Source organism: Clinocottus analis, unplaced genomic scaffold, assembly GCF_023055335.1.
Source record: "Clinocottus analis isolate CAN_PGR_092001 unplaced genomic scaffold, fCliAna1.0.p SCAF_2, whole genome shotgun sequence".
In the NCBI taxonomy this organism is placed as follows: Eukaryota; Metazoa; Chordata; class Actinopteri; order Perciformes; family Cottidae; genus Clinocottus; species Clinocottus analis.
This window is the reverse complement of record NW_027175931.1, coordinates 10706584-10724349: the sequence shown is the minus strand read 5'-3', so window position 1 is coordinate 10724349 and position 17766 is coordinate 10706584. Positions and strand designations below refer to the sequence as shown.

The 17766-nt window shown below is 39.9% G+C and overlaps 1 protein-coding gene across 1 annotated transcript in view; it reads left to right on the top strand.

The window, feature by feature from the left end:
* The window catches only part of elna (elastin a), a 51124-nt gene that overhangs the window by 29379 nt on the left and 3979 nt on the right, over nt 1–17766 (top strand). Inside the window, exons 20-52 of the mRNA XM_068585930.1 lie at nt 660–701; nt 1750–1803; nt 2427–2477; nt 2589–2660; nt 3759–3809; nt 3919–3981; nt 4297–4359; nt 4971–5021; nt 5113–5166; nt 5506–5556; nt 5648–5710; nt 6704–6835; nt 7641–7850; nt 8631–8822; nt 9058–9135; nt 9267–9392; nt 9476–9607; nt 9773–9889; nt 10072–10173; nt 10287–10319; nt 10513–10605; nt 10699–10734; nt 11088–11138; nt 12118–12144; nt 12390–12419; nt 12611–12637; nt 13110–13136; nt 13781–13828; nt 15084–15137; nt 15295–15345; nt 15911–15979; nt 16561–16599; nt 17223–17279. Of these exons, the coding sequence (XP_068442031.1) occupies nt 660–701; nt 1750–1803; nt 2427–2477; nt 2589–2660; nt 3759–3809; nt 3919–3981; nt 4297–4359; nt 4971–5021; nt 5113–5166; nt 5506–5556; nt 5648–5710; nt 6704–6835; nt 7641–7850; nt 8631–8822; nt 9058–9135; nt 9267–9392; nt 9476–9607; nt 9773–9889; nt 10072–10173; nt 10287–10319; nt 10513–10605; nt 10699–10734; nt 11088–11138; nt 12118–12144; nt 12390–12419; nt 12611–12637; nt 13110–13136; nt 13781–13828; nt 15084–15137; nt 15295–15345; nt 15911–15979; nt 16561–16599; nt 17223–17279 (2346 nt within the window). The remainder of the gene's footprint in view (nt 1–659; nt 702–1749; nt 1804–2426; nt 2478–2588; nt 2661–3758; nt 3810–3918; nt 3982–4296; nt 4360–4970; nt 5022–5112; nt 5167–5505; nt 5557–5647; nt 5711–6703; nt 6836–7640; nt 7851–8630; nt 8823–9057; nt 9136–9266; nt 9393–9475; nt 9608–9772; nt 9890–10071; nt 10174–10286; nt 10320–10512; nt 10606–10698; nt 10735–11087; nt 11139–12117; nt 12145–12389; nt 12420–12610; nt 12638–13109; nt 13137–13780; nt 13829–15083; nt 15138–15294; nt 15346–15910; nt 15980–16560; nt 16600–17222; nt 17280–17766) is intronic.

Here is a 17766-nt window from a genome sequence, read left to right as displayed (position 1 = left end):
ATTGAACCTTAGTCTCCCACACCAAACATAAAATTGTTGGTTGGTTGAAAATAAAAAAAAAACAGATATTTGCCAATTTTTTTTAGAAGAAGACCACAGTCATCAAATGTGTTCTCTATTATGTTTGTATTCAGGCTCTCTCGATATGGCTTGCCGTTATTTTTTGGGACTGTATGATAGAGGCTAAACAAGCTGCACAAGTTAAACAGCACTGTAGACACAAGGTAGATGAATTGTCCTGTTTCACTGTCATCTATAGACTTCATGCTGCAGTACAACCATGATAAAGTCAACAAACGAATGTATAACACAATTAATACCTGATAAACATTCAAGATCCACAAGGAATTAATACAAAATGCTTGGAACCAAGCTGTTACCAAACTAACTAAAAAAGCATAATTATTCTATGTCAATGAACTATATAGCTTGAATCATAACTTTTACAGGGACTTACTAACCGCTGCAATGATTAAGTATAACTTTTTCATTTGTGCAGGATTGAGGCCTGGGGCCATCTCACCTGCTCAAGCTAAACCTGCCAAATATTGTAGAATACCACATTCATTACTAAGACGATGTTTTTATATCAATAAAAACACAATACACATTGTGTCACAGAATCTATGTGTGTCTAAAGTCTGTGCTCTCTGCTCCAGGTGTTGCTGGAGCCGGTGGACTGTATCCAGGGCAGATGCCAGGTATAATGTCCAACATGGCTTGAAAGTTATTTTTCATTGTTCGCAGCACGGTACGCAAGTAACAATGTTTTAGTGGATGCGGGCAGCCACCTGTAACAAGTGAAGGGCGTGGAGGAGCAGAGTAGTGTGGGTAAATTTCTGAAGGTTAAAGACCATCGAGCTGCTGTATTCTGGATTAGCTGCACAGGTTGGATGGCACCGGCAGGTAGAACTGCCAGGAGAGAGTTACTGTAGTTTAGGCGTGATATGACCAGAGCCTGGACCTGTACCGCCTTCTGAGTGAGAAGGGTACGTTGTGCAGCACGTACCTACATGAACGTGTTGTTGCAGTAATGTCGGCAGTCAGCAGAGTTGGCTGTCGAGTGGCATATCGTCCCTGACAGTCGGGTCGGGGCTAACAAGGAGTGGTTGAAGGTAATAGCAACGTTGTGGGTGGGAGAGCCTTTTCCTGGAAGGAAAAGTAGTTCAGTCTTGTCAGGGTTAATTTTCAGGTGGTGTGCAGACATCCACTGAGAGATGTCAGTCACACAGGCAGAGGTTCGTGCTGCTACCTGTGTTTCCGATTGAGGAAACAAGAGGATCAGTCGGGTGTCATCCACAGCTATGGTAGGAAAAGATATGTGAGTGAATGACAGAGCTGAGAAAGTTGGTGTACAGAGAGAAGACTGTGGCAAAACAAACTGCACGAGTTAAGCAGCACTGTAGACAGGAGGTTGATGAATGATCCTGTTTCACTTTCATCTATAGACTTTATGTTGCAGGACAACCATGATAAACTTAATAAATTAATAAATAACATATTAATACCTGATAATCATTTGCGATCTCCAAGAAGTAAATACAATAATTTACTAACTAAACTTACTAACATCTGCAATGGTTAGATATAAGTTTTTAATTGTGCAGGATTGAGGCCTGGGGCCATTTCACCTGCTCAGGCTAAAGCTGCCAAATATGGTTGACAATCACAATCATCACCGAGACAAGTTGCGTAACATCAGTACAGAACATATGAGTGAATTACTAAAGTCTACGCTCTTTGCTCCAGGTGTTGGAGGTGTTCCTGGAGCTGGTGGACTGTATCCAGGCCAGTTACCAGGAGGTGTGACATCCAACAAAAGACAAAATACTAAACTAAAAGTCTATTGCCATGTTATCCCCCTGTCTCCCTCAAACCACTTTAACCCTATATGTCATCGTTCCACCATTTACAAATGTTCATACATTGATGGGAGGGGCTACCATGCAAAATGCCACATGCCCATCAGATCTTTTTATTCATCAATACCAATTCATACACTGCCAAAACAGCCTACCAGGGCAAATTTGGGTTACTTGTCTTTACAAAGGACACATTGACATGGACTAGCAGAGCCGGGGATCGAAACACAGATCCTCCAATTGAAGGAGTACCCTGTTTGACCACTGACCCTCCGTCACCCACACCAGTATTGTGGTCGTTGGTTGGTTGAAAATAAAAAAGACATAATTGCCAATCTTTTTGGAAGAAGTCATATGTGCACTCCATTATTTTCTTATTTAGACTCTCTCAACATGACTTACTGTTATTTTTTGGGACTGTATGATAGAGGCAAAACAAGCAGCACTTTTAACAGGAAGTTAATGAACTATCTGAAAAAGCATGAACTCCATGGCTTAAATCATAACTTTTACTCGAACATAATGATATCTGCAATGGTTAAGTATAACTTTTTCTTCATGCAGGATTGGGCTCTGGGGCTATCTCACCTGCCCAGGCTAAAGCTGCCAAATATGGTAGACTACCAGATTAATTATTAAGACAATGGTTTTATATCAATAAAAACACAATAAACATTGTGTCACAGAATATATGTGTATCTAAAGTCTGTGCTCTCTCTGCTTCAGGTGTTGGAGGTGTTGGTGGTGTTGGAGGTGCTGCTGGAGCCGGTGGACTGTATCCAGGGCAGGTGCCAGGAGGTATGATGTCTAACATGGCTTGCTGTTATTTTTTGATTACATTACATTTCATTTTGCTGACGCTTTTATCCAAATAAGTGCATTCAACCACAAGTAAAAACTGAGAACAACAATAATCAAGAAAGTACAATTTCTTACCAAGTCAATTTACCAAGTGCTATAAGTAAGAGCCATTTAAGTGCAAATTACTTTTTTTAATTTATTTATTTGTAGTCGGAAAACTTGTGTTTTTAGTTTGCAGCGGAAAATGTAGAGACTTTCTGCAGTCCTGATGTCATTGGGGTGCTCATTCCACCATTGATGAACCAAGACAGCAAACAGTCTTGACTTTGTTGGGTGTTTAGCTCGCAGTGATGGAGCTACAAGCCGATTGGCCGATGCACAGTGGAGTGAACGGGCTGTGGTGTAAGACTTAATCATGTCTTAGGTGTATGCTGGACCCGATCTGTTCGCAGCACGGTATGCAAGTACCAATGTTTTGAAGCAGATGCGGGCAGCCACCAATTCATACACTGCCGAAACAGCCTGCAGGGGCAAGTTCAGGTTATTTGTTTTGCCCAAGGATACATTGACATGGACGAGCAGAGCTGGGGATCAGAACCCCAATCCGCTGATTGAAGGACGACCCTGTTCAACCACAACATCTAAATTGTTAGTTTGTTAAAAATAAAAAGACATAGTTGCCAATCTTTTTAGAAGACCACAGTCAAATGTGCCTTCCATTATTTCTTAATTAGACTACTTAAACATGGCTCGCTATTCATTTTTTGGGATTGTATAATAGAGGCTAAACAAGCTACACAAGTTTAGCAGCATCATAGACAGGAAGTTGATAAATGATCCTGTTTCACTGTCATCTATAGACTTTATTCTGTAGGACAACCATAATTAACTTAACAAATTAAGGAATAACACAATTAATACCCGATAAACATTCAAGATCCACAAGAAATGAATACAGCATGCTTAGAACCAAGTTGTTACCAAACTAAAATAGCAGAATTCTTCTATATCAATTAACTACATGGCTTAACTCATGAATTTTACTCAGACGTACTAACCTCAGCAATGGTTCAGTATAACTTTTTATTTGTGCAGGATTGAGGCCTGGGGCCATCTCACCTGCTCAAGCTAAAGCTGCCAAATATGGTAGAATACCATATTCATTACTAAGACGATGTTTTTATATCAATAAAAACACAATACACATTGTGTCACAGAATTCATGTGTATTTAAAGTCTGTGCTCTCTGCTCCAGGTGTCGGAGGTGTTGGAGGTGCTGCTGGAGCCGGTGGACTGTATCCAGGGCAGGTGCCAGGAGGTATGATGTCCAACAAAAGAGACATAGAAACATTGATGGGAAGGGCTACCATGCAAGGTACCGCCTGGACATCGGGTCTTTCTAATCATCCATACACATTCATACACCGTCGGATTCGGGTTTCTTGTCTTGCCCAAGATCACATTGACTTGAACTAGCGGAGCCAAAAAAAAATCATAACTTTTACTGGGCCTTACTAAAATCTGCAATAGCTAGATATTACTGTGTCTTTGTGCAGGATTGCTCATTCCAAGACAAGTTGTGTAACATCAGAACATATAAGAGTCTTGCTAACATCTGTGCTCTCTGCTGCAGGTGTTGGTGGTGTTGGAGGTGCTGCTGGAGCTGGTGGACTGTATCCAGGCCAGGTGCCAGGAGGTATGATGTCCAACAAAAGACATAAAATAAAGTCTATTGCCATGTTAGCCCCCTTTCAAAGCACTTGAACACGACATGTTATCGTTCACCCATTCACACACGGTCCTACATTAATGGGAGGGGCTACCATGCAAGGTGCCACCTGTCCATCAGGTCTTTTCAATAATCCATACCAATTCATACACCAACAGAACTGCAAGGCAAAACAAGCTGCACAAGTCAAGCCGCACAGGAAGTTGATGAATGATCTTGTTTCACTGTCATCTATAGACTTTATGTTGCAGTACAACCATAGTAAAGTTAACAAATTAATGAATAACACAATCAATACCTGGAAAACCTTTGTAATCCACAAGAAAAAACGAAAAAATGACAACTAAGCTGTTACCAACTAAAATTGGTAAAACTAAAACTAAAACATAAAACTAAAACATAATTATTCTATATCAATGAACCACATGGCTTACATCTTAAGTTTTACTGGGACAAAATAATAAATAACACAATGATACCTGATAAACATTTGGGATCCACAAGAAATAAATCAAATAATTTACTAATTAAACTTAATAACATCTGCAATGGTTAGATATAACTTTTTCTTTGTGCAGGATTGTGGCCTGGGGCCATCTCACCTGCTCAGGCTAAAGCTGCCAAATATGGTAGACTACCACAATCATCACCGAGACAAGTTGCGTAACATCAATATCAAACATATGAGTGAATTACTAAAGTCTGTGCTCTCTGCTCCAGGTGTTGGAGGTGCTGCTGGAGCTGGTGGACTGTATCCAGGCCAGGTGCCAGGAGGTGTGATATCAAACAAAAGACATAACAACAAGTCTATTGCCATGTTAGCCCCCTCTCAAAGCACTTTGACACGACATGTCGTCATTCACCTATTCACACATGTTCATAGATTGATGGGAGAAGCTACCATGCAAAGTGCCCTCTGCCCATCAAGTCTATCTAATCATCCATACCCATTCATACACCGCAGGAACAGCCTTTCGGGTTAACTGAAAGTCTATTGCCATGTTACCAAACTAACTAAAAAAGCATAATTATTCTGTATTAATGAACTATGTGACTAAACTTTAAATAGGACTTGCTTACCTCTGCATTGAGTATAACCTTTTCTTTGTGCAGGATTGAGGCCTGGGGCCATCTCACCTGCTCAGGCTAAAGCTGCCAAATATGGTAGACTACCAGATCCATCACCAAGTCACGTTGCGTAACATCAGTACAGAACATATGAGCGTGTTACTAAAGTCTGCGCTCTCTGCTCCAGGTTTGGGAGGTGTTGGAGGTGCTGCTGGAGCTGGTGGACTGTATCCAGGCCAGTTACCAGGAGGTATGATGTCCAACAAAAAACATTTTTAAAAAAAGTACTTAGTATAGAAAAAAAGAGTATACATTCTCATGATTGAAAAAGGAATTGCCTTTAGTTGTAAAAATGTTATCATATGCTTCCCTATAATTAAATATTTTACAGCTGGATTTGGAGCTGGGTCAAAGGCTGCTAAATATGGTGAGAACAATCAGGTTTTTTTGTAGAAAAGAAGCTTATTTAAAATCATCTCTTTCCATAATTAATTTACTCATCCTGTACCTGAAAGGTACTTAATATTTAGTTAGATGTTGTAGCTATATATTTAGCTACAACATCTCCCGCTCCACCTTACAAGGTAGAAAAGATACAAGGTACGAGATACAAGGTAAGGTGGAGCGGGAGACTGACAGGCGGATCGGTGCGGCTGCAGCAGTAAAACAGGCGCTGTACCGGTCCGTCTTGGTGAAGAGGGAGCTGAGTCGGAAGGCGAAGCTCTCTATTTACTGGTCGGTCTACGTTCCAACCCTCACCTATGGTCACAAATTCTGGGTCGTGACCGAAAGAACGAGGTCGCGGATACAAGCGGCCGAAATGAGCTTCCTCCGTAGGGTGGCCGGGCTCAGCCTTCGTGATAGGGTAAGGAGCTCTGACATCAGGAGGGAGCTTGGAGTCGAGCCGCTACTCCTTCGTATCGAAAGGAGTCAGCTGAGGTGGTTCGGGCATCTAATCCGGATGCCTCCTGGACGCCTCCCATTAGAGGTTTTCCATGTATGTCCAACTGGGAAGAGGCCCCGGGGAAGACCCAGGACACGCTGGAGGGATTATATCTCCCGGCTGGCCTGGGAACGCCTCGGGGTCCCCCAGAACGAGCTGGAAAATGTTGCGGGTGAGAGGGAAGCCTGGGTCGGTCTGCTGGGTGTGCTGCTACCGCGACCCGACCCCGGGTAAGCGGCGGAAAATGGATGGATGGATGGATGGATAGGTTTAATGAAAGGCTATCTCTCTGATCTGGAGGAGTACCAGGTGGAGTACCAGGTGGAGTACCAGGAGGAGTACCCGGAGGAATACCAGGAGTACCAGGAGGAGTACCGGGAGGTGCACCAATGGCTGGTGGATATTCACCATCAGCAAAAGCTGCTAAATATGGTATGGTGTATAATTGGCATGATCATATGCACTTTTTTTTACATAGCTTCATGTTGTTATGTGAGCTTTAAAACGTATACTTATGTCTTGACAAGTATACAAATCTGTACCCTACGTGGAGTAAATATGAACTGGAATTGTGTTTTTCTTGGCCTCCCCTCGCCATACACATTGAAGTACAGGAGGACAGTGAGGGAGCAAAGGACTTAGAGGGGGGGTGGAGGATATTCTGCTGCTGCCAAAGCTGTTTGCAACTTTTTTTTGTGTGTGTCATCAGAAACATCATTATTTTGTTTTGCTTTACTCAAGTCTCTCTTTGAAAAGAAATTCCTAATCTCAATGACATTACCTGATTCATTAAAGGTTATACCTGTACTATGCATACTGCGTAGATGGAATATAAATGTTTGGATGGGATAAAAGGGGTTTGGATTTGCATAAAACAGTAATATTGACATAATTTTTTATTGCAAAAAAAGAAGATGAAATGTGATTTTAGTTGCACTCAAAGACTATAACGGTCTGCCGACTTTGTGGACGTTTATGTTGAAATGTGAATCTAAAATGTTTTAAACCCATACTGCTTGTATGGAATCTGAAAAGTATTTGTAGTGGTGGTAATTGTGCTGGAAGTATATAGCCTACAGTAACACAACCACACAAGGTGTGTCACTGTACTCACGAAAGCATCTTCGTATTTGTTCTATTTCAAGTTTTTGACAGCAAACTCATTTCAATTTAGTCTATTTAACCATGCAGCTTGTTTTACACAACATTGCTTATTAGATAAACATGTCTTCCACAGGAGTAAGCACGGGAGGCGCAGGAGGCACACGTGGATTTGGAGGCACAGGAGGATTTGGAGGCACAGGAGGCACAGGTGGATTTGGAGGCACAGGTGGATTTGGAGGCACAGGTGGATTTGGAGGCACAGGAGGATTTGGAGGCACAGGAGGCACAAGAGGATTTGGAGGAACAGGCGGATACTCAGCTGCTGCAAAAGCTGCTAAGTATGGTAATTAAAATGTTACTATTACTATCAAATCTCAGAATTTGTCATGTGTTTCCTTTGGGTGTGTCTTATTTGGGCATGGGACACAAGCTAAGGCCTGATCACCCTTTAGCTGGCCACCTTTGATGAGGGTGTTTAGTGAGTAAAGGCCGAAACACCCACTGATTTGAAGGCACACTACTGAGGATGTGTCCCAAAATTGACATCATAACCCAGTTTAAGCAAATAAACCTCCCATGCCACTCTCTCAACATCACGACGAAGCTCATGTGAGTGCATACCATCTACTGGCACAATGGACAGTTTTTTAACATCTCGTCCCGTGTTTTATGATTCTGATTCTGATTCCTGGTATCCAGAGATGTCTGACTCGGATAATACCAAGTCCAGCTGGTAAACCAAGACTCTGAGATGGAATACAGAGGAGTTGAGTTTACAAACAATGGTCTGGCCATTTGTGTTGTTTTATAGCTTTGATATTTCTAGCTTTAAAATGACCATCATCTCCATTGTCCTGGCAATGCTCAAACCTGGCAGTGTACCTACCAGTACAACTTAAAGGCAGCCTGCTGGATAACAATTTTGCATACATCTGCTTGTGCACAGGAAAAAGGGGAAGGCTCATTTTCACTGCAGTGATATGCTTTTGATTCCTAATGTATCTTTATTTATTCTAAATACAACATGGTAAACTGCCAACAAACTCCATCCAAATGTTGTATATGTAGAATATATATGTATATAGACATGCCACAATTTTGAATGGAAATATATCTTACAAAGGACTAGGAGGCACAGGGGGACAACGCGGAACAGGAGGACTGGGAGGAGCCGGAGGACTGGGAGGAGCCGGAGGACTGGGAGGAGCCGGAGGACTGGGAGGAGCCGGAGGACTGGGAGGAGCAGGTGGACTGGGAGGAGCCGGAGGACTGGGAGGTGGAGGATACTCTGCTGCTGCTAAAGCTGCTAAATATGGTAACTGGAATTCAATTTATGTAAAAAGATGTATTATTATTTATTTATTATTACATAGTGAATACATTACATAAATTCAAGATACATTACGTAATACAATTACGAGTTTTGGAATATTGAGCTTTAAATGCATAACACTGTAGATTTAATCTTGGTTTGCTTAAATGGTAATGACAGTAGCTTTTCAATCGTAACAGTGTACAAGAGATTAGTTTCTCTATTCAAACCCAAACAGGAGTCCCAGGAGCAGGCCTAGGAGGAGGCGGCGTTCCAGGGGGAGCAGGGCAGGTGCTTCCTGGCGGCGGCTACGGTGGTAAATTGTCCAATTGATATATCGGAGTAGACAAATAGGTTTTGTACGAGGAGAGTGTCTCTACCGCTTTGACTTTGAACATATTGATCAAATACATTCGCAGTCACAAACAGAATGTTGCCTCTTCACAGGTTATGGAGCTGGTGCTGGAGTAGGATTAGGGACAGGAGGACATGGGGGAGCAGGACGAGTACTTGGTGCAGCAGCAGGACAAGGAGGTGGACAATACTCTGCTGCCGCAAAAGCTGCTAAATATGGTAGGTTAAAGAGTACGAAAAATACAGCCTGGGACATGTCCTCTGAAATTAACTAATTGGTTAGAATTTTCAAACTGAATCAGGAGTTTTAGGAGGAGCTGGAACAGGATTTGGAACAGGACTGGGAGGGACAGGAGGAGCAGGAGTAGGTCCTGGATTTGTACCAGGACAAGGAGGTGGACAATACTCTGCTGCTGCAAAAGCTGCAAAATACGGTAAAAATAAGTACACATTCAGAGACATGCAATAGTAACTAATTCTCATAGGAAACAATTTTAGGGGGGGTTCAAAATCTATTATCTCATTTACTTTATCTCATCCTACCTGCTTTTAGATTTCTATCATTAAACCATGTAACCTTCTCCATCTCACTTAATTAGGAATTTTAGGAGGAGCTGGAGCAGGGTTAGGATCTGGAGGCGCAGGAGGAGGTGCTGGTTTTGTACCAGGACAAGGAGGTGGACAATACTCTGCAGCTGCAAAAGCTGCTAAATACGGTATAATATATTATGAAACACAAGTATCAAACATTCAGAAATGCATAACTTGATTCAGATTCTCTGACTTTACCATATCCTACTAAGATTGTAATCATTGGTGCATACACTACACATTCATACTCACTTCATTGTGTATATATTGTACAATTGATCTAACTAGTTTTACTTTCCTTAATGAGGTGTTACAGGAGGAGCTGGAGCAGGGTTAGGAACAGGAGGACAGGGAGGTACTGGAGGAGTTGCACTGGGAGGAGTTGCACCGGGGGGAGTTGGCACTGAAGGTACAGAATGTGCAGTGTGTATGGAAAGACAGTGGAAGTATAATTGGTCATCATACAAAGTGACAAAGTGTGTTTCAAGATAAAGATGTTGACGAAGGTATTTTTTCATGCAGGATATCCCAGCGGTGTGAAACCACCAAAATATGGTGAGAACCCGGTCTTACACCAATGAAAAAGTTATATTTAATAAATGACATGCTGACAATTTCCATCCAACGTAAGTAAGGTAGCCCATACCTGATCTCCCTACATGCCCAGATGATCACAAAAGCTGTTAGTGATGTAAAGTAGCAGATAATAGTGGCATCGTTGTGCCGACTTCATGTGTGCCTCTTACAGGAGGCGTCACTGGAGTGGGACTTGCAGTTCCTGGAGCTACTCCAGGTACAGCGCTCAGTGGCGGCCCAGATGGGTCGGCTGTCTTGGTGCCAGGTAAAGATGAGAACGCAGTTTCATTTTTCCTTAGATGAGCATGTTTATATATGTTCTACATATATAGGACTGACTTTTCTTCTGGTTTTACAGTAAGGGACGCGGGACCTGCTGGAACTCCTAGACCAGGTACAGTGATACGTCAAAACTCTGCATAGGACATTTACTGTTCACACATTCACACATTTTAACTGTAGCTTATGTAAAGCATATGGGAGGGAAAGCACCAATTTACACTGGTATTTGGCAGTTGCGCTCTACTACTGGACCATCATGTATCCAATCATTTTTTTTCCCCCATTTCCTGCCCACAAAACTCACATGTTGTTTTTACTGCTCATGCTACCAGCTTTTGACCACCTCGAGCGAAAGCCTCCCAGCTGTGGCTGTGTCATAGTCCACCTCACAGCTTCTGCCTTTCCCTCACTCACTGCCTGTCGAAAGTACAATAGATCAAACTGGAACCTGTTGTCTTTTGGCAGAGACCACGCCTATTGTCGCAACTGGCGAGACCCCAGAGGTCCCACGGCCCAGTAAGACTTGCTGTTTGCATGAAACCTTTGACCATGAAGTGAAATCTGTGGTATCTAAAATATATTTAATTTGAATTGAGTTGTGATGTAGTTGCCATTCTGATGTAGTGCGCAGTATTTGATAATGTGCTCAGTATTTGATAATGTTCTCTTTTCTCCGAAAAGAGAAATAATCTTGTGTTTATCCAAATAAGTCTTTTCCAGGGAATCGTTTGAAGCATTATCCAAATTTTAAAAAAAATTGAAATCTTAATGGTTACAGATTTGAATCCTAAAAGCGGAATATGTTATCTAATTTGCTCTATGTGTGTTTACCTATATTAAATTATACAATATGAAAACACACTTGTAATTTATATGGTCAGAATTGACTTTTTCTCATTTTCTTTTATGATTTGTCTAATTAAATATTGTTTGGATTGTAGAAATAGTATTTTACTAAATTATATGCTGCTTAATTTTGGGAGTGTAAAGACAGCCACTATGATATCACTTCACCAACCATAGGCTACTTGTCCTGTGCTCTCCCTTCTTTGTATTAACACTGAGCTTGATAGATTCACGTCATGCATATGATAGGGATGGTAATGGGTTTACATTTCATAAAACCATTGCCATGCTTTTTTTGTCATGTTGAATGCTTGCTTTATATTATTTTGAAAGGAGTATGTATTGCTCCTGTTTTTTTGCCCATACCTTCCTTTTGTAAAAAAAAATAATTAAGAGTTTCATTATTAACACTGTATATTTAATTATTGGTAATGTTACTAAACCAAGCAAACTTTATTTATTTAAAAATGATTTCAATTCAATATCAATATTTTGAAAGACAACATGACTAATCTTGCATTTTATCCTCTTTTTTTGTACTTCCTGGGGCACACGTGTGAAAAAAAACAGGCGGCAGGGCATATTTTACTTAATTCCGTTGTATTTATTAACCTGTTTTAATCATTTTTACTCCTTGCTATTTCGACAGGAGCTGGTGAAATTATTCATCCAAGTGGTAGGTTTTTCTCACATTTTTCTTGTATTGATCACTATACTGAATACTTATCACACATTGCTAATTTTATGATACTTTTTGTCATTTCACAGCTGACACAAGTGTTGGTAAATATGTAAAAAAAAATTTTAAAAAATGATGTTCTCATGTTACAATTTACAATAAAAAAAACGCAAAAAATATTATTTTGCACATCTTGTTATCAGTCAATGGTAAATGACCAACATCTTGTGTATTTGTCACAGGTGGAACAGGAGGTGTAGCTCCCTCTGGTGGTAAGAGCAGTTTTCCTTTTCTGTTGTCTCTGAATTCAAGATAATTAATTATAATCTATTTACAATATTCTGTAGTATTTGTAGCAAATGTATTTTTTATGTCCAGGCTTTATTTGTTCTCAGTGAGATTGCTCTCTCTTACTATATTGTATGCAGGATGTTAACTGATGTAACTCTTTCCTGTGTTTTAGTTGGTCCCTCAGGCCATGGTCAGCCTGGTAAGTGTAAACAATCTGTTTGTACCTGAGATCTACTGACGTAACAGATATGCGTCACACTAATCTCACCGTTTACCTCGTTATGTGACTTTTAATAGTTCAAATAAAAAACCTGAATAAAGCCATCTAAATAAATGATCACAAGTAAATTGTTATATTTAAGGGAATTCAGATTGAATCTTCAGAAAAATCTGTTTCATACATAATAATCAAAGTAATTTACTTGTAGTTGCATCTTAAATATCATACAGTTGAAAGGTAATCCATTCTTTAGTAATAAAATATTATATTTGTATTCAGTTGTATTTTATTTCACCGTAAACCACAAGATGTCCCTTCATTTCACGCTTTAATCCCAACATTGTATTTGCTGTATTTCTATGTTGTGTATTTTTTGTCCTTTTTGTATACATTTGTATGTTTTAGTAAAATGTTGTCCATAGTTCATGTATTAGTATCTTCTCTCCTTTAGTTGCAACCGGAGTCCAACAACCTGGAGGTAGGCCAATATTTTGTATCATATATATATATATATATTTTTATATATATATATATATATATATATATATATATATATATATATATATATATACATATATATATATATATATATATATATATATATATATATATATATATATATATATATATATATATATGTATTCATATTGTATATTTTTAATGATTGAAGAACTCCATGTTGTTTGTAGTCCTCAAGCCTTTTGACTTTGAAACCTGCAATTCTTTTCAATTATTTACATGTTAATACTGGTACTTGAGTCATTATGATCACAAACTGTTACCTTACATACCAAACCGCTGAACCCATTGTGATTACATCCAGGCAAATATCCTGCTTTACGCTCAACTTGCAGTTCTAAACCACACTTTTTTCAAAACACACATCAGAGCTTTAGTAATAAAGCTCAACAAATAACATATGTACATATTGTTTTGCATGCTGAGTTTTGTGGAGTTTTGCCTTTTGTGTGTAGAATTCTGAAAATATGCGGTTTACTTTTAAAATCAGTCGTGTGATGCAGTGCATACATCTGGCCACACGGTGGAGACAAAGACAGTGAACAGCAATGGTCAATAGTCCTGCTGCAGTCAGTGGCTAAAACTGAACGATACTGTTTTCAGGTGTTGGTGTTGGCACAGGTGGCAAAGCTCCGAAAATATTCTTACCAGGTAATGATGGCAAACAAATCATTAATCAAAACTGATCTGTACGATAATGTACTTGTTCTAACTTTAACTACTTTTGTACTTCTTCCCACAATGCATGTAGTTGATTTTCCTCATTCCATGTTTACAGTATCTTTGAATCATTGAATCGATTGTTCATTTAGGGCCTGAATATTCAGTATTACTGTGCAAACAAACATCCCTTATCTACTCTATTTGACTCTGCAGCAGAAGAGAGCACCTTTGTGTGAATAAAGATTCACACAAAGGTTAAAAGATTCATAATGCCTTGACAGAAGTGAAACTTCTAGATGCGATCCAGTATTTGCAAATATCTATCCAGTTTCATACATCTAGATTTGTATGATTTGTAAATGCATTTTCATCTGTCTTCATTTCTAAATCAAAAAATCCTAATGATGTTATCAATACACTTTGTATTGTCCTATTTGTTGTTTGATCACACACTGTATTTATCTTACTGTGCACATTCAGTCTGGACAGTTAATGACTCAACTTGAATCTATAAAAACGGCAGTAATATATGAAGAAAAGCTGCATCAGGCCTTTCTCTACCCAATTACACCCCAATAGACTGAACGGTCATCAGTTTAAGGCATCAGCAGGTTTGCAGTTGTCCAGTATTTTAGCCATTCTGCACTATTTTACCTGAGATTGACTCAAGACCTAACGTGATGTGTTTTTTCTGCATTTCATTTAGTCTATCTAAATCAGTCAAATATCAAGATACATTTTATCGTTTGAATTTGATTGGCCGCAGGAGCATCCATATAACACAATAAAGCAAACCAAAAAACATTGAATAATACTGTTATTAACATAGAGTATGACATGTTTAAACATTGGACACTATGGAGATAAAGTAACAATATATAGTACATATACTTTTGAGTGTATACAGTGTAACACAGTGTAACAGAGGAGGGACGAATTGTGGAATCACAACATTATGAATGAAAACAACAAACTAATAATCTCAAAATGTGACAATTGTAGCTGAAGTCTACATTACAGTCTTCTTTTATTTTTTTAAACATAATAACTCAATAACTAGTGCAATAGAAAGATGTTGCTGCAGAGGATGAAGCCAGCATAAACGATTGTAATGGCGGATATTTAGTTAAATCTGTTTCAGAATCAGAATTGTTTATTTGCTCCTGATTCTGATTTAACTGAATATTCCTCATTACAATCTTCACACTTCCAGTCTTCTAACACTTCTACTCCATATGTGCAGGAGGGGGTGTCGGCCCAGCCGGAGGTGGATATCCTTATGGTGGAACCTATGGAGGCAAGTTCCCTTTTTCTACACACATTTATAGTTGTGGATGACATTGTAGTGGCCGAGATTTCAATCCTGTCTGTGCTTCAGTTCCTTATGGTTCCGATAGCATATCATGTGTCGTTTCCATGAAAAGGCTCATGCGCTGTTGTGTTGTGCTTTATAGCTGTGGGTGGCGCAGGAGCAGGAATCCCCCTGGCAGCAGGTGGTTATCAAGGTAAACACGAGACACAGGTGTCAGTTAATGGAGAAACATGAAGCTTAAACAATTATTTCCCCTTTCATGGTAAAATTGTCTTTTCTTTCGTTTAATCATTGCTATTTCTTGGATGAGGAAGCCCCCGACACAAACTGTAGCAGACAATAATGTTACTTTTCTCTGTCATCATGATTAAGGGGGATACAGGCCATATCATCATTGTTATGGCCAGGATATGTATGAGAGGGCTCCTTCTCTCTCATACATATCCTGACAGCACTGTGAGACAATGTTCCCCCTACTTAAAAAAAAAAAAAGAAGAATCTACAAAGTTCTGCCCAGTGCTCAAAGTGACGGTTGGTCAGGAGATGCCATCGCATCGCACTTCCTGTGCAGGAAACTGCACGCTGATAAGTTTCTGAATGGGGCTTAGTTTCAGGAAGGAGAAACCAGCTGGATACTGTGATGAAGAAAATAAACTGATGTTTTCATTTTCCAGTTTTTCTGTGCAGAACAGCTACGGGTGAATCATGTAAGAGTCTTAACCACCACATGTAAGCCTAAGCTTTTCCTCTTGTGACAGGTGGGTTGACTTATCCATCTGCAGTCGGACTGGGAGGTGCTGGTGCTGGAGCGAAACAACCCAGACCAGGTAGTGTAACAGGCCTGTTAGTGTAACAGCACATATAGAAAGTCCTGTTACATTTGGAAAAGCTCTTGAGCTGTTGGAAAACAATTTATATGAAGATCCATACTGATCCCTGCTTGCCACTTTGATACTACTCGAATATTTTTTTTGTCAAATGTTAGTCAAGTGTTTCCTTTTAACGTGAAATAAGGATGAACGTTAAGATATTTATTGTACTAAAGAAGTTTTTGCAGTATGAACATAATCTAGCAAGTATTTTATGTGCCAAAGGAAAAACGCATGTATTAGTGAAGAATGCAGCACCACCAAAGGCAGTAATCCCTGAAGTATTACTGTACCGTTAGGAGTTTATACACCAAGCGAATCAACAACACAACATTTCGCGATGAAGACAGATTTCTGTTATAGTTCTACTGTATGCAACATCAAAGTGTGACTGTTTGAAGATAACACACATCCCCAGAGAGTCCCGCCCTGAAAACAGAGGACATTTGGATGAGGTCGTTAAAGTGACCTCAGCTGAGCCACTGCACACAAAGTCATTAGAATAAACACAATATCTTGATTCATGTATTTGTTTACAGGCTACGGTAATCTTGGAGGTGTTGGTGTCTATCAGCCAGGTGAGGACCGCGGCATGCGTGCTGGATATTTTTTTGCTCTATAGTGATCTTTTCTTTTTCAAACAAACAGACTACATAATACATAACAGAGGGTTAATATGGCCCACATTTAATTTCAGATGTCCACAACACACTTTACACTTTTGGGATTTTGGGAAGTGTAGCTTCTGGTTCTTCCTCTTCCTCACCGATCAGTGAGGATGAGTGTAATCACACTGCAGCAGCTGACAGTTCATCCTCCTCTCGCTGCCCCACAGATACTATACAGGCATTAAGACTCATGGCCCTAATCCTCCTCCCAATGGCCACAGAGATACGTGTCTGTGTGAAATGCTTCCACAAATGGTTTAATAACTTTCCTCATTTGCCAGTAGAGAAGAAAGCTTTGCCAAATTGCGAATAATTATTGGCTTCTCGAAAAAAATAGGTCAAGTTTTCATATTCCCCGTATGTACTGCATGTCACAAGGTTACGTATTCACAATTTATCTGATGATGTTTAATGCTGCTAGATTTCCTGACAACCCTAATTATTATATTGAACGGTCAAACTCATATTGTCTGTTTACATACTGATAACATTTTTACTGCCAGTGAGTCTCCAACTGCTTTTTAATTTCGCAGGTGTGGCTCCTGTGGCTCCTGGTTATGGAGGAGGTTACCCCCAACAGTACTACCAAGGTACTAGTGCTGCTCATGGGCAAATGTTCTCTGCTGATGAGTCAGTATAGAGACAAACATTATGTGTTGGTGGTAAACAGCATTTTTAGTCGTGACCTGTGAGGACCTTCGGGTGTGTCATAAATCAGTGGAAAGGACCTGACAGACATAAGAATACGCTCATTTATCTTAAAGAAGTGGAGGTAAAGGAAGAAGACAGTCGTAGGATGCTATGTGTGTGTGTGTGTGTGTGTGTGTGTGTGTGTGTGTGTGTGTGTGTGTGTGTGTGTGTGTGTGAGTGAGTGTGTGTGTGTGTGTGCGTGCGTGCGTGCGTGCGTTTGTGTGTACTTGTATGCTTGTTTAGAAGAGCAGTTCAGGATGGTTACTAAATGTTTTTTTTTATCCTTTTCATTCATAGTTTGTCATCTTTTTTTACTGCTACTGGAAGTCAAACATTTAACCAAATATGTTGGCCAAACTGTCTCCACATTGACAAGAATTCAGAACG